Source organism: Dendrobates tinctorius, unplaced genomic scaffold (genome assembly GCF_039654945.1).
Source record: "Dendrobates tinctorius isolate UK_male_01 unplaced genomic scaffold, ASM3965494v1 ptg000100l, whole genome shotgun sequence".
Classification (NCBI taxonomy): Eukaryota; Metazoa; Chordata; class Amphibia; order Anura; family Dendrobatidae; genus Dendrobates; species Dendrobates tinctorius.
Genome location: NW_027361768.1, coordinates 5,671,042 through 5,687,790, shown reverse-complemented (window position 1 = coordinate 5,687,790; position 16,749 = coordinate 5,671,042). Strand labels below are relative to the sequence as shown.

The window sequence follows — 16,749 nt, the reverse complement described above, 5'->3', positions numbered from 1 at the left end:
TTGTTTTTTACTCGTTTCAATTTTCTTGTGACGTACCGTCCCGGGGCTAAAAACACCAAGGCGGATGCTTTGTCTAGGTGTTTTCCGGGGGGAGAACCTCGGGAAGAGCCGGTACCCATCCTCCAGAAAGGGGTAGTGGTCTCGGCTCTCACGACTGAGGTAGAGGCGGAGATTGCCGAGGCCCAAGAGGAGGTACCACCAGGTCTTCCCGCCAACAAATCATTTGTACCCCTGCATCTTCGGCTTAAGGTGTTGAAGGAACACCACGATTCGGTACTGGCTGGTCACCCAGGGGTGAAGGGCACCTTAGAGCTGGTATCGCGTCGTTTCTGGTGGCCCAAAATCCGGCAGGACGTGGTCTCGTACGTGGCAGCTTGCATCACGTGCGCTAGGGCTAAGTCACCCCGAACCCGTCCTGCTGGCACGCTACAGCCTCTGGGGGTACCCAATAGGCCATGGACAGAAATCTCCATGGATTTTATCACTGACTTGCCAGCCTCGGCAGGGAACACGGTCATCCTGGTGGTGGTTGACCGTTTTTCAAAGATGGCGCATTTTGTGGCGTTGTCTTCTTTGCCCAATGCTAAGACGTTGGCTCAGGTATTTGTGAAGGAGGTGGTCAGACTCCACGGAGTACCGTCTGACATAGTATCTGATAGGGGTACGCAATTTGTGGCGAGGTTTTGGAAAGCTTTTTGCTCAAGGTTGGGGATCAAGTTGTCACATTCATCGGCGTTTCATCCACAGTCTAATGGACAAACTGAGCGCATGAACCAAAATCTAGAACAGTATTTACGATGCTTTGTGTCCGACAACCAGGAGGAGTGGTCTACTTTCCTTCCTCTGGCCGAATTCGCGTTAAATAATCACCGCCAAGAGTCATCAGGAGAGTCTCCATTCTTTTGTGTGTACGGTCAACATCCTCAGTTTTGTACCTTACGTCAGGGTGACTCCGGGGGTGTCCCGGAGGAGGATCAGCTAGGAGCCCAATTGTCATCAGTCTGGAGGCGGGTGAAACAGCGTTTGTTGAGCATGAGTGCCAGGTACAAACGGGTGGCTGACAGTAGACGCGTGCTAGGTCCGGACCTGTGTGTGGGCGAATGGGTGTGGTTAGCTACGAAGAACATAAAACTCAAAATCCCATCTTTAAAACTGGGTCCAAGGTTTATTGGGCCTTTTAGGATTTCTGCCATCATTAACCCAGTGGCTTATCGGTTGGAACTTCCTGCGGTGTACAGAATACATAACGTTTTTCACAGGGCTTTATTGAAAAAGGTGGTAGGCTTGGTGGACACGACGCCGAGGCCACCTCCAGTCATGGTGGATGGCGATTTAGAGTTCGAGGTCGCCAAGGTAGTGGACTCTCGAGTAGTACGCCGTACTCTTCAGTATTTGGTGCACTGGCGGGGGTATGGTCCGGAGGAGAGGTCTTGGGTTCCAGCCTCAGACATACATGCGGATCGGCTGGTCAGTTCTTTTCACCGTCGTCATCCGGACAAGCCGGGTCCTATGAGTCTTGAGGGCCCTGGGGTCCCTCGTAGAAGACGGGGTACTGTCATGTCGGACGCTGTTCACACCACAGCGTCCGGCAGGCAGAGGTAGTTCCACCTCCAGCCACTATAGCCTCAGTGGCGCCGGCTTGATCTTCAGGCTCTCGGGAGTTAATCCTGCTGGAGACCAGGTTGGAAGGTTAGTCACGCCCACGGTCTTTAAATAGTCATACTGGCATATGGGCGTCGCCGATTATAGCTTGTGTTTCATACCAAGTGGTTCCGGTCTGGAGTGGAGGTGTTCAAGAGAGAGAGATTCATATCTGGTGTCGTATGATCCGTCGTTATCCTTTCTCCTTCCCATATTTGTGTTTAGTTGTGCCCTGTTCACATTACTGTTTATTCCTGTGTGTGTGTGGCGCAGTGCAGTTTAAGTTCTCCCTGTCTGTCATTATTTGTGTGGGAGCTTTGGTGGTGTGTCTCCTCACTGGGTGGAGGGTGGAGGGTTAAGTGCAGGGCTGAGCAGGAGATAAGGAAAGGTCGGAGGCTCAGGCATTTGCACCTTCAGCAAAAACCCTGGGTTGAGGGTCAGACAGGGTTTCCCCTAGTAAAAGGGACACCACAGGGGCCCCGGGTATTTCAGCCTTAGTTGAACTAAGCCCTCGTGACAATGTGTTAAAGGAGCGCTCTTTCGCCCAGGGCACATGAAAACCTGCAGCCAGCCCTCCCCCCCCACAACTTTAGCCAAATAACCCCCATTTTTCAGTGCGTAACTTATATTATGAAGTTAATTAAGGTTGACAAGCTTAAGTAAGAAGAATTGATGCTTTTGGCATTCAAATGGGCACTGTAGGTGTGTTTCCTGTCCTCCTCTCACTGCCGACTTTTATTCCCCATTGACTTACATTGGGTTTCGTGTTTCGGGACGACCCCGACTTTTCCCTATAATCGGACGATCTTGCTCGACCCGACTTTTGGAAAAGTCGGGTTTCACGAAACGAAACGCGACCCTAAAAAACCAAAAGTCGCTCAACTCTAGTTGGGACACAATCGCCCAAAATGTCAAGAAGAGGTGGGGGTAAGATGTCCCCCAACTGGGCGATGTTCAACAGACCTTCCAATCAGCAACGCAGTGTGCATGCGGTCACCTTGAGTAGGAGACAAACATTGTCAAACATGGTGAACGAGTATGTCAGTGACAGTACCAGCTTCCTTACCGACCCGTCTGTACCCTTTAATTACTGGGTTTCGAAGCTTCACACTTGGACAGAGCTGTCTTTGTATGCCTTGGAGGTGCTGGCCTGCCCAGCTGCTAGCGTGACATCAGAGCGTGTTTTCAGTGCCGCTGGGGGTATAGTCACTGAGACAAGGTCACGCCTTACTACAGAAAATGCCGACAGGCTGACTCTCATAAAGTTCAACAAGGACTGGATATCATCACAGTTCCTAAGTCCTCCAGACGACAGTACCCAAACCTAGGGTAACATAATCATGATTATTAGGATTGTGAGATTGCGCTTTTAACATTATGCCCTTTTCTAACTTGAAATATCTCTATGTCCCTCATCTCAGTCGCTTTGATTAGTAATGTTCATGCAACATTTGCTGCATTATAACACAAATACACAATCAGTTTGATTCATTTTACTTTACAAGTGCATCCACTTGTGAGAATTTTTCAGAGTTGTGTATTTGCATCCAATTCCATACAGCCCCTTGGGCTAATTTTTCCAGGCACCAAGCCTATGCCTACACAGTGGGCATTTCTCTTACTGCAAGCCAGTATTTAGTATGGGCCACGCGCCCTGCTTTATTTAAAAAATTTTCCTCAAGCCCCTTGAGCCAATTTTTGGAGGCACCAAGCCTATGCCTACACAGTGGGCATTTCTCTTTCTGCAAGCCAGTATTTAGTATGGGCCACGCGCCCTGCTTTATTTAAAAAATTTTCCTCAAGCCCCTTGAGCCAATTTTTGGAGGCACCAAGCCTATGCCTACACAGTGGGAATTTCTCTTACTGCAAGCCAGTATTTAGTATGGGCCACATGCCCTGCTTTATTTAAACAATTTTCCTCAAGCCCCTTGAGCCAATTTTTGGAGGCACCAAGCCTATGCCTACACAGTGGGCATTTCTCTTACTGCAAGCCAGTATTTAGTATGGGCCACGCGCCCTGCTTTATTTAAAAAAATTTCCTCAAGCCCCTTGAGCCAATTTTTGGAGGCACCAAGCCTATGCCTACACAGTGGGCATTTCTCTTACTGCAAGCCAGTATTTAGTATGGGCCACGCGCCCTGCTTTATTTAAAAAATTTTCCTCAAGCCCCTTGAGCCAATTTTTGGAGGCACCAAGCCTATGCCTACATAGTGGGCATTTCTCTTACTGCAAGCCAGTATATTGTATGGGCCACGCGCCCTTTATTCTTTAATACATTTTTTCGAAAGCCCCTTGGGCTAATTTTTCCAGGCACCAAGCCTATGCCTGCATAGTGGGTATTGCATGTACTATGCTCCCAGTACAAGCAAGTATATTGTATGAGCACTAGGGACTGCATGTCCGTGAATGTTTTATACATTATTTCAATAGCCCAGAGGGGGCATTTCCCTGGGCGAACCCACCTAATGGAATGTTCATGGATAACCAGTGTTGCCATAAATTCTATATCTGCTAACCTTAGCAAACATCACACAACATGGTCCTCCTGATCATCAATGGTTTTGGGGGGGTAATACTCCATGTGGCAATGTAAACAATACACATCATCAAATTAGTTGCTCAACAGTTGCCAAACCACAACTAACTGTTTTGATTTTGGTTGGAAAAAAGGCACACACATGTCCGCCCAAATTATGTCTTTCACCATGAACTCGCATGTGCATTTCGGCAGGGGTGCCAAACACTTTACTCTGACGTACAAAATTTGACAAACCATCTGCACATTGGAGAAGTACATAATCTGGGGAAATACATACATCAGTTTGGCTATGTGGACATGTTGTGGTGTTGGACTGGCAACATGTCACCAAATGCAGCTAGGCCCTCAGCATTCTTCTTACACTGTATCTCTAAGTCATTGGCCCGAATATGCACCCGTATGGCCTGGCCAGCCTTACACTTTACTTGTTGACTCAAGCGTTGTGCCTCTGTCAAAGCGCTTCGTGTTGGGTCTCAAAAATGGCTAATGCTACGGTTACATTTGCGTTTACAATTGCAGATGCCGTTCATGTTTTTTTGAGAAAACACCGGTGTTGACCTATTGGAGAAAAAGTATAATTTGGAGAATCTACCCGGATCTGATTTTTGGAGTTCCTCGTGGTGTGGCCCCAAATAATAGATCATGATCGCCAATTCCAAATGCAAATGTAACCACAGCCGAAATCCCACCTTCCGTGTATTACTTAAACTGTCTTGCTTAAGTGCTCATGTGAAAAGTGTGTGATAGTTCAAAAAACATGTTTTGAGTGGTGTACTGAACACATGACACATACAACTGTTGTGTGGCTGGCAAAACCCTTTTTTTATTTCTGTGGTTCACTTTCATGCCTGTTGGCTTTCTTTTACTTAAATTTTTTGTCTTGCTCTTTCCTTCTTTCCACATATGTATCACAATGCCACAAAAAGCCACATTTCTTAACCGTAAAAGACAAAAAAAAATTACAGAAAGGGGATAAGAAAAAGAAAAAAATAAAACAAACCAAAAAATAAAGAATGTTACAGTATCTCAAACATAGACAATTAAACGTTTAATTGTCAAAAAAAAACAAAAGTTTTGGGCAGAAAATTCCATATGTCCATATGCAATTAGAGTACATGGTAACTTGGCCCACCACTCTGTTCCACATTGACATCCAGGTCACCCTCATCTACAGGAACATTGATCACGTTGAGTGCCTGTTGTATCTCCTCAGCCAAGGGTCTGTGATACTCTGGCAAACCTCCAACATTGGGCACATTAAGTAATGGCTGGACGCCATATGTTATGTTCCACAGGGTGTCCGTCCTGACTCTGGTAGCCCTGCACGGCTCTTGGTTGCCCTGGCTGCTGGTGGGTTGAAGTAGCCATGAGGTTGTGTGGTGAACGCTGCCAATCCTCAAGCATATTTAATACCCATGTGGGGCTGTTGGGGGGCACATTTGCTTCAAGTAGTATTTGGAAGGCTGCCCTTGCATGCCGTCTCCGCTCACGTGGAATATGTGTGAGACTACCAATGAGACTGTGTGCAAAGGCAGCCGCCCACTGTACTGCGTTGGTCTCTGCATTGGATGGCCAGCCCCCCCCTTCCCAGGGAGCAAAGAAATTCTCCTCAACCTCAGGGGCTACATAACTGGGGAAAGGTGCCAAGCTGGGGGTGAAGGAAACTGTGGGCAAGCTGGAGGAGGCCACAGAATCCAGACCACATGACGAGGATGGAGCAGTGAGGCCAGAGGTGGACACAAGCGGCAAAGGAACATAGTGGCAGGGAGCCAGAGCAGGGACAGAGGAGCAAGTTAATGGAGCTGGGGTGGAGCTAACCAGAAAACTAGCTGGGGCAGTGCAGGAGGGAACTGGACCAGGACCACTGTTGGAGTTCTCAAGATCATGGCCAGAGCTAGAGGGGACCACAGCATCTTGAAAACCGGATGGCCCATGAACTGGTGGAGCTGCCAGAGCCATACCACTCACAGCATGTTCTTCTGCAGCCCGTGGTGGTGAAGGTGGTGGAAGCTGATCAGCCACGGGTTGGTTGTCATCTGCCTGCATACCCTCCCGTGCTTCCTCCACAGGCTGTTGCTGGGCTGGTCTGTCTCGTTGTTGCAAAGGTGCAACACCGGCCTCCTCATCTGCGCCTTGGCCTTGGGGAACCTCCACATCTTGGGGATTTTGCCAGCGAGGTCTATTTGTAAGCACAAAAAAAAATGTCAGCCCACATTTGCTGGATTGAGATAGGAAAAACACAAGGTAAAAATTACCAACATTAATGCAAACCTACACTTACATTTACCCTTGTGTGTCCAACATAAACAAATATAACTTTGCCAGCCCTGATTAAGGTAATGGGCCAAGTAACATTTTTAAATTAGGGACATCAGACATAGTGTCTAATCTTACAAATGTTAAAGTTATGGGCAAATAAAAATCTGACATATCCTACCTTCTAAGGCGCACAAATGGACGAAGGAATGCCAATCTGTGATAGTGGTCATAAACCCGCAACGGTGGTGCAGCTTGTGGGCCCCGGCATAACTGCCGCTCGTACTCCTTCTTATGCTGGTCACGGCAGCTCCTCCATCTCTTGATTATCATTTTAACTGCAAGCAGATAAATAAAATACAGACATCAGATTTGATCACACATTGTCAGGTATCAAACAATAGGCCCAAACATACAATAGACATGCACTTCTTGCCCTCTTTGTACCCATGGTTAAGTATACCGTACACGTACAAAGAAGGGAGAGAAGAAGGAGAAACATGGAAGGACCATTTAGAGAGAGGGGTCTGGCAAGAGAAGGAACCTGTCTGCAGTTTAGGAGAGTCCCTGAGGGAAAGGAGAGTGTCCCCGTTGAAGAGTAAAGAGGTGTAATTGAGAAGTGTAAAGAATTGAACCTCTGTAACAGGAAGGTTAAAAGAATTGTAACATCTGTGATTGTAAAAGACCCAGAAAGTCAGAGCTGAGTTACATCCGGTAAACACTGACCAGTGTGTGAGTCGCTTTTAATAAAGTAGCTGCAGCAGGATCCAGTGTGAAGACAAGTGTTGCAAGACCAATTAAGTGCAAGCATAGACCTGCATCAGCCTCCCCATCACCAACATCAAGATCCATCTACTACCACCTGCCTGGGGATCCCAGCCCTACCCAGAAAGGGCTTCTCCACCTCAGCTGCCCCTCACCATCATCCCCAGCCAGTCATAGGCAACGGTGGCAGTAAATAGCCACATTTATTCTGGGTGGCGTCCCAACAATAACTCCTAAAAACGTTTAATTAAAACATCCCCTGTAGTTATCCCCTTTGCACTGTGCATCCCCTGAGACTACAGCACGGGTCACATCACATCCCCCAGTGAAGCAGACCCCGGCCCAGTGCTGGGTACCACGGTTTCAGTGCGTCACAGACGCCAATGGTGACACAAGAAATCTCACTCTCTCCTAATCCAAAAAAGGGTACAGTAAAAGAAAATAGAAGAAATGACATCACATAACTCTTACCCATATTTGCCTGCCCATCTTCTCCAGCGTGATCAAATGACGGGAACATACTTCTGGCGATGGACCTCCAAGCCATATTTCGCTGTCTTTCATCACCATAGCCAGGGTGGGTGGGCTGCCACAGCTGGGGCCACTCTTCAACCAGGCCGATCAGCCTCTCTGTATCACGTCTGCTGCACATCTTTGGTGGGCCTGTGTGTGCAGATCTGATCGCCCTGTGTGTGCAGATCAGATCGCCCTGTGTGTGCAGATCAGATCTGCCTGTGTGTGCAGAATATCAGATCAGCCTGTGCAGTAAATCGGTTAGCACAGGCGACTTCCTGTTTAGCTTCTAGTGTGATGTAGAAACGATTTTCTGTGCTTTAGGGATGAATTCTAAATCGCTAAGCTAGGGGCCACTTGCGAGAGTAAAGAGTAAAAAAAATGGCAGCACAGGAATCGCTGCAATACTCGCATCCCCATTCATTAACATTGGACTCTCTAGACTCGAAACGAATAGCGATTTTCCGAGTCGGACTCGTTAGAGTCTAGCGATTCCGAGTATTTCAGGATTCGCCCATCCCTACTGGGGGCTGCAACCCTCAGCTGTCAGCTTCAGCAAGGCTGGTTATCAAGAATAGAGGGGTCCCCATGCTGTTTTTTTAAATTATTTAAATAAATAATTTAAAAAAACAGCATGGGGTCCCACCCATTTTTGAAAACCAGTCTTACTAAAGCTGAGAGCTGGGGGCTGGTATACTCAGGCTGGTAAGGGGCAGGTAATTATTTTCCCACTGTTTTACATAATTTTACCGACTTTTTCAAATTTTAAGAAAAATGCTTGTGTTTTCAGTCACAAATCCAAATGTGCCATATTTGTGCCAAATTTATGTTTGACAATCGTTTTCTCAACATATTTGCTCATCTCTAATAAGAATGAAATTAGAAAATTGTTACATTTTCAAAATTTTTAGCAAAATTTACAATATTTTCACAAATAAGCGCAAGTCCTAGCGAACAAATTTTACCACTATCATGTACAATAAGTCACGGGAAAACAGTCTCAGAATCACTGAAATCCATTGAAGTGTTCCAGAGTTATAACCTCATAAAGTGACGCTGGTCAGATGTAAAAAATAATATGTAAAGAGGTTTGGCACAACTTCTAAGGTGGTGGTGCACAAGTAGGATCCCAATCCGTATACTTGTATAAACTAACTTGGCACACACACGTGAATGATTGCAAGTGAAAAAGGATGTTTAATAAGATGCAGTACATACAGTAAACATTTCGGTCACAGCGACCTTCGTCAATGTACTATGTAATGTACTGACTGCACTTGTATATAGGGCAACCTGTTCATAGAGAATAATGTCAGAGCATGGAGAGTTAATTGTCTGCTGAATCAAAGAGCCGGTAATGGTGGCGTGGAATGGGTAGTGGCCTGGACGCGGTTTCCACCGCTTGTCTCCCATGGTGTGCCCTATATACAAGTGCAGTCAGTACATTACATAGTACATTGACGAAGGTCGCTGTGACCAAAACATTTACTGTATGTACTGCATCTTATTAAACATCCTTTTTCACTTGCAATCATTCACGTGTGTGTGCCAAGTTAGCTTATACAGATGTAAAAAATAAGGCCTGGTGATTAACCTACAAAGTGGCTTGGTCCTTAATGGGTGGAACGCGTTGTGCCAGAAGAAGACAGTGCCATATTTTTTACCCTGGGAAAGGTGATCCCACACAACAGCCATGTCACTAAATGTATATTTTTAGCAGTATATATTATCTACAAATAAATAAAGTAATATTGCTCACTTTAATTACAAAATTTTTACTCCTTTATTAAGTTACTAGATTAAGGCCCGATGCTATCCCATCGGGAGGATAGTGATGTAGCGTTGACCATGTGTTGTGCAGCACTGTGAGCAGCACACCTTGAGAAGGAGATGTGGTGAACAGCCATCCCACCTATCTCTTTAGCTGTTCACAAAAACCCAGCCCTGTTAAAAGAGGAAATAACATATCTCAGCAGCAAATATGATGCTGGACCTTGACATCCTGGTTCATATCACCAAATGAAAGAATTTTGATGATACACATCTCCCCTCTTATACTTAATGTGTGTTACCGTAATATTGAGAATTATGTGTAAATGTATCACATCTATGTTTTTATGTGGATAGGATATTTACATAGTGAGCCTCAAGAGGGACAGTATTACTGATGTATGTAAAGTGCTATTGAAATAATAGTACTCTATAAATAAATAAAAAATTAATTATTATTACCTAAGTTATGTAGGTAGCTATGTAGTTGAAATCTACATATGTGTGCCTAAATTTTTCATGTTTTTGTTTTTGTATTTTTATTTTTTTTAATCTATATATACCTATATGTATGTATGTTTCTATGGATTTAAATGTGTCTATGACATATATGTGAAAGAGATAATTAGTGTATGATATATCTATCTGCTTAGAATATCTATATATATAACATATATCAAGCTATGTATAGAAGTCTTAGAAGTCCATTATCTATATCTATTTAGAATGTAACTATCATTTATATATCTATATATCTATCCATTCCAGGACCAACTTAAATAGTTTAAAGTAAGACATTTTTGTAAACGACATTTCTAGTGAAGATTTTTGGGCTATTGGGTAGCAATTGTCCTTGAAGTGGTGTATCCACCAGTTTGACCCTAACGTTGCTGCGTTGCTTTACTCAGGAGAATGCAACATACAATTGTCCATGGGCAAATACAGGTTCGGGCAAAAAAATGCCAACTCGATTGAGGGTCTGTCCTTGGGATTTGTTAATGGTCATAGCAAAAGCAGGTTTTAGAGGAAACTGTCGACGTTTTAATTTAAAAGGTAACCCAGTTTCTGAAGGACTCAAATCGATGCGTGAAATAAATACAATGTCTCCTTCATCTGAGCCAGTAATCACTTTAGCCTGTATGATGTTGCAGAGTAAGGCAGTGACAATGAGGCGAGTGCCATTGCAGAGACCTTTCTTGGTGTTTAGGTTTCTTAATAGCATCACAATGGTGCCAATTTTAAGTTTTAAGAGATGTGATGGCATTCCTGATAGTGTCAGATAGTTTAAAAATTCAACTGGGTAGTTTTCACATTCCTCTGCCTCATCAGCATCGACAGAATCATCACTTGTATATACAGTATAATCACCACTGATGCGATCCATCACTTTACAGTTCAGACAATCTATGTCATCATTTTTTGGACATAGTATAGCGTGTGATGCAGCAGTGTTGCGGCTTTATTTGTCATTAACATCAATGCAAATATAGTCTCCAAAGATCTCGGTTACTATAGAGCCAGTGCAAAGCATGTCTGGAGGAATTTCAGTGACATCCTCTCCAAGGTTATGTTCATTAGACAGCTCACCATTTCCAAGTTTAAGCAACCAAGTGCTGTATTCAGGATCAGTGGAGCGCATGTTGTTGATTAGCGGTAGACTGGTAAAATGTTGCCAGTGTTGTGAATATTTAATGCAGGAATCTACAATGTCTGTTCTTGTTCCATAAGCGATGACGGGAAGACATTGTCTGAAGTCTCCTCCAAGAACAATAACTTTACCTCCAAACGGTGTTTTATTTTTTTCAGCAACATTTGTTGTCATGATGTCACGTAGAAGTCTATCTATCACATTCAATGTATGTTTTTGGACCATAGTGCACTCATCAATAATAAAAAGTTTTGTACTCTGTAAATGTTTTCCTGCATTTGTATAATTTTTACTCCTGGAAACGGATGTTTCGTTGATCGGTATAGGTATGCCATATAGAGAGTGGATTGTTCAGCCTCCTTGTATCAAGTTAGCTGCTATTCCTGTAGTCGCTGCAGGTGAGACAATTTCTCTTTGTCCTCTTAAATGATGTGTAAGTAGATGGTATATGTAGGTCTTTCCACTGCCTACAGGTCCATCAAGAAAAAAGCACTTTGGTGTTAAACTGCTATTTTGTAAAGCTTCAGTAATGACATCGTAGGCATCATATTGTTTAAGGAGGTGTTTAATATTTTTTGCTGGGCGTGGTAAATTGAAATCAGCAAAAGTTTTTCCATGGACTATGAGGATATCTTTCATAGCATATCCTTCACAATCGATACACTCTTCAGTGTCGCTGTGGTATGACAGTAGTCTTATAAAAAATGGTCCTTAAATTCTTTCCACAATTCAAGTGGATTACTGGGGGGCCAAAAATACAGATATAAGCAAACATGTCTCTAAGTTGGGAAGGCATGTTAAGAATGGAAGCATCTCTTAAAGTATGTCTCCAGATGCTATCATCGAATAATAATCCGAGTGCTAACGCAGCATCCTTAAAGGTTTCATGCATAACTCCATTGACGGTTTTAATGCTGTCAAAACTGGTAGCAGCTTTTACATGCAGTAACAACAAATGTAAATAATAGTGTTCTTGGTCTTTCACACTAACAGTATACATTCTTCCAATAACTGTGAGACCCCCTCGTTTTCTTTGTTCCCATATGCCTTGTTTCCAAACGTAGTGTTCTGGAATTTTGCGGTAGAAATAGTTATGTGCATTGTCGTCGATCTTATTAAGGTTGAAATGCGCCATAAGTGTAGAATTGGAATTGAGCTTTTGATGGATGTTGTCTGCAGAGTCATTCTCATGAAAATAGAGTGGTTGAGAATTAGGCAGATGTACGGCTAGGCAAATGATGGCATGAGATTGTTTATGCATAGGAAAAGCAAATATCCGCCATGCAGCCTCAGGTGCACTAACATATCTGAAATCCCTAAATTGGTGTGTTTCATCATGTTGGATGTTATTTTGGGAAATTTCAAGGTTGGCTTTGTCATGTCCTTTGTAAACGTATTTAAATAAATATTTTACACTTTGAATGGAGGCACATATTTCTACATTAATATGGCCCTTGTATTTGGTGAGTAAAAATGGGTTATATGGAACTACCCATGAATTGTCAATCGTCTTAGAATCGTGTTCATATGCTTTGCCAATGGGTCAGCGGTAAGTGGGATAGCCGTCCTTTTCTTTGATGGTATATGGTTGGTATTGCTTAGGGAAACCTTTGCTACACTTTCCAAGATCCATACAGGGAGAATTAGGATTGTGTTCTCCACAGGGACCATGAATCATGTGTTGAAGAACAATGTTATGGAGCTGAGGGTAGATTGTTTCATCAGGTATTTTAGCCCAGACTATATTGTCTATGTCCGCCTCAGTCCGTAATTTAGACAGGCTGTCAAGAATAATTAAAATATGAGCGTGTGGGAGACCATGCTTCTGAAATTCAATGACATGGGCCATTGCGGTGACGTTTCCAAATAATCCACTGCTAATGTCTTTTAAGAGGGATTCCAGTTTAATTTTAAAGATGCGTGCAACCAAGTCTGGTCTGTGTTCAACACGCTGCCACGGTTCTAAATGTGTAGTAATCTCACTCCACTTAGGATTACATGTCATGGTGATAAATAGATCTGGTCGACCATACTTCGTAACAATAGCCATAGCATCCTGGTTGCGCTGCTGCATGTTTCTTGGACTGCCTTCAAAAGAAGATGGTAAAATGACAGTTTTTCCAATTGGGATGCACTTTTGAATTGATTTTTTGAGTAGATGTTCTTGAAGGAGGCAGTAATCCTCCACTTTTAAATCTTTTTGGTGGTTGCAGATGTAATGTAGGCGATTAGCTTCGATTTTGACATAAGCATCTAATAAATATTGCTGTGCTAGCTTACCACCATTGAGTAGTGGATTAAAGTAATTTCTGACAGATAACATATAGCAATAGTATTGGAGTTGTGTGATCCTCTGCGGACTTTTGCCTTGCTGTTTGAGTCCATCATGCCATCCTTGGTCTCCATGAGGGAAAAATATTGGATAGAGGAGGGCATCCAAATTGCTATGGAGAATGCTAATTTGTTGTGTTTTTGGAGCTAAAGAGTTGTAGGGATCAGGTTTTAAATGAATTAATATGTCTCTATTGAAAGGTGGCTCACCATTGTCATTTTGAAACACGACTGCTACTTCACTGACAGTGGGATTATTGTAGCGTCGAGGGTCTTGAGTACAATCTTGTTTAATAGCCATAGTGATGTTTGGCATGACAGTTCCGTTTTGTAGAGATTTAATTTTTTCTTGTTCTTCCACATCACGTAACATTTGATAAGTTGCCACAAAAGGATTAATAGTTTGGATTTGAAGGGCAATAATGTTCATCAATGTAGGATGACATTTTTGATTTTCTTTACATTGTACGCGTTGCTTGTTTGCGGTAGCGGTATCGAGAATGTAAAGTTGGGCAAATACGCGTTGTTGGTCATCTGAGGGATGTAGTGTTCCAGTTCTATGATAGATCTGGCCATGTATGCGGAAACAGTATGGGCCATATCCAGGAGGTGGTGAAATATTTGCACCCATTGAGGCAAAAGCAAAGGAACTGTTAATACTTTGAATATTATCCACAAAATTTTTGCTAAATTCACTTTGCCCTTTCAGCAAACGTGTAAAGACATCAGGATATTGTAGTATTGGTACATGGACTTTACCCTTCTCACAGCAGAGCGTAAAGTTGTTATCAGAAGGTATCTCTGCTACAAAATGCAAAGCTTGGCAATGCTCACATACATGGGTCATGTCACCACAGCTGTGTTCAGTAATACTATTTTCATCATTAGTGAAAATGTGAGGTTGTAGTAGAAGTGCATGTCCAAATGGGGGGTTGCGCCTAGTTTTGAGACCAACGTATATTTGTCTTGGTTGCACTTTCTGCGGGCTAACTGTTGCAGCTTGTATGTGAAGAAACTGTGCGTCGGTATTGACTAATGGTGGTATTGATAGGGCAGAAACAGATTGCTGATTAGTTATGTCAGTGAACGGCATATAGGATGAAGTGTGGTAGTAACTTGTTCCACATGCTGATGTGGAAGCATCCTGTTGTGAGTCTAATAATAATGATGAGGAAGAAGCCATCTGTTGTCGGCGGTGACGGCATGCAGAGGCTTCTTCAGCCAATCTAATGGATTTAGAGATAGGGGATTCGTGTGTGAGACAACAGCGTTTATAAGCCTTAATCTTGTCAAGGCGATGGTGTTTTTCCTCAGGAGTCTCATTAGCAAGGCGTTGTTTTTGACGTAGTGCTAAAGTTGCTTTCCTTTCACTGGCATTGGCATACTTTTTGGTATGACTCATGTTGGCACAGGTAAAGGCAGTTATCTGGCAGTGAAGAAGGCATCCTGGAGTATTGTAGTGTAAACAGATACTTAAAGTACTTATAGTCTTCTTATAGAAGTGGGGTACAGCAAAACAGGGCATATAAATGGTGTGAGATAAATGACTTATTAACTGGTGTAATTATGCAGAAGACTTAAACTGGGGTCCTCCTGTAGTTATGCTTAACGTTTGAAGAAACTGGTGTCCTCTTAGTCGAGGCAAAATTGGCCCTGTAATTGCCCAGCAGTAGTTATGAAGTGGTAGAGGCAAATTGGCCCTGTAATTAGACACCGGCAGTGAACAGGCAGAGGAGCAAGGCAACACGTCCGCACAGCAAGTCGGCGTGAGGTAAATGACAAAATTTTGCGGGATCCAAGATGGCGTCGGCGAAATCTCACGAGATTTCGCCGACGCCATCTTGGATCCTGACGTCATCCACGCCGGCGACATGTTCTTGTGGCGACGCCATCTTGGATCAGCAAAATACCGCGATCCTCAAGATGGCGTAGGCAAAATCTTGAGTATCGCGGGATTTCGCCGATCCAAGATGGCGTCGCCGCAAGAACATATCGCCGGCGTGGACAAAGTCTGGATCCATGATGGCGCCGGCGGAAGAAGATGTCGGGGATCGTGCCGATGCCGACGGCGATCATGGAGCAGCGGTGATGACGGCGTGAGTATGAGAGATGGAGTGAGAGAAAGGGTCGTATGTGGAGCGAGAGGGGGGGACGTGAGTGGAGATGGTGAAATGTGAGAGGAGTGTGTGTTGAGGAGGTGTGTGTGTTGAGGAGGAGTGTATTTTGAGGGTTAACATGGCAAGAGGTGTGTGATGACAGCTGGCATGGTGAGGAAGGTGTGTGTTAGGAAGGTATATGGTGTCGGGGAGTGTGCGGGGGGCAGAAGAGGCACAGTGCTACCGCCAAAGGCAGCTTCTGTCTGGATGTGATGTCATCAAGTTACAACCGGACAGAAGCTGCGTTACAACCAGACGGAAGCTGCTTAGCGCATTTACTATTATAGATAGCATATTGTTAATATTGTCATAAAAATCAATTAAAGTCTATCTGTTGGTCCCCCACGATATTCAGAATGAATGGACCGTGTTGCATTTTCCTGTACACTGTAGTTATGCAGAAATACTGCAAGGGACTTTTTTAGTCAGTAATTTTGGTCATTAATTTTTAAAATATAATAAAACTTACCTGCTAACATTAATGCTCGAACACAGTCGGTTCTGCCTTGAATTGATGCTTTCATTAATGCTGTAAATCCATGAATATTTCTCTTCTCCAGGTCCAAACCAGGATAATAATTCAATAAATAGTTTGTGATTGTTACATGTCCTAAAACATTAAATACAGGTATTAAAGAAATGTCCATGGAAAAGTCTCAAAACTCTTAAATAAATACAATATTTACAATTAATTATGCTGTGTAAATTCTGACAACTGTGCCTACTATAGGATACCTGATGCAGTATGTGACTAGAACACACAACCTGTAAAAGTGTGTTACAGTAAAATGACTGCAAATTACAGTAAATCACCGTGTTTCGGGAATAGGTAATGCAATGTGCATTATAGTACAGCATACTCCAAGCAGGGAAAAAATCCAGTGAGTGGCAAAGGTGACTAAAAATTAACTTTTATTTCTTGTGAATAAAATGGACCAACATATGGCATCCAGCATTTAAACACACTAGCAGGGAAAATCAGCGATCAACGTGTTTTGACATTTCGTCTTATTCATGATCTAGCTGAAAAATAGACTGTTCTTAATTATATAGTCTTTCCAGAAACCCTCATTAGTCTGTTTCCTCAGGTGGTTAACATGCAGGATGACATATTCATCAAGGGTCTTTAT

At 43.4% G+C, this 16,749-nt stretch overlaps 1 protein-coding gene across 1 annotated transcript in view; it reads right to left on the bottom strand.

Moving 5' to 3' along the window:
• The window catches only part of ANKRD33B (ankyrin repeat domain 33B), a 1,334,158-nt gene that overhangs the window by 346,880 nt on the left and 970,529 nt on the right, over positions 1-16,749 (bottom strand). The window contains exon 3 of the mRNA XM_073587622.1: positions 16,089-16,229. Within this exon, the coding sequence (XP_073443723.1) occupies positions 16,089-16,229 (141 nt within the window). The remainder of the gene's footprint in view (positions 1-16,088; positions 16,230-16,749) is intronic.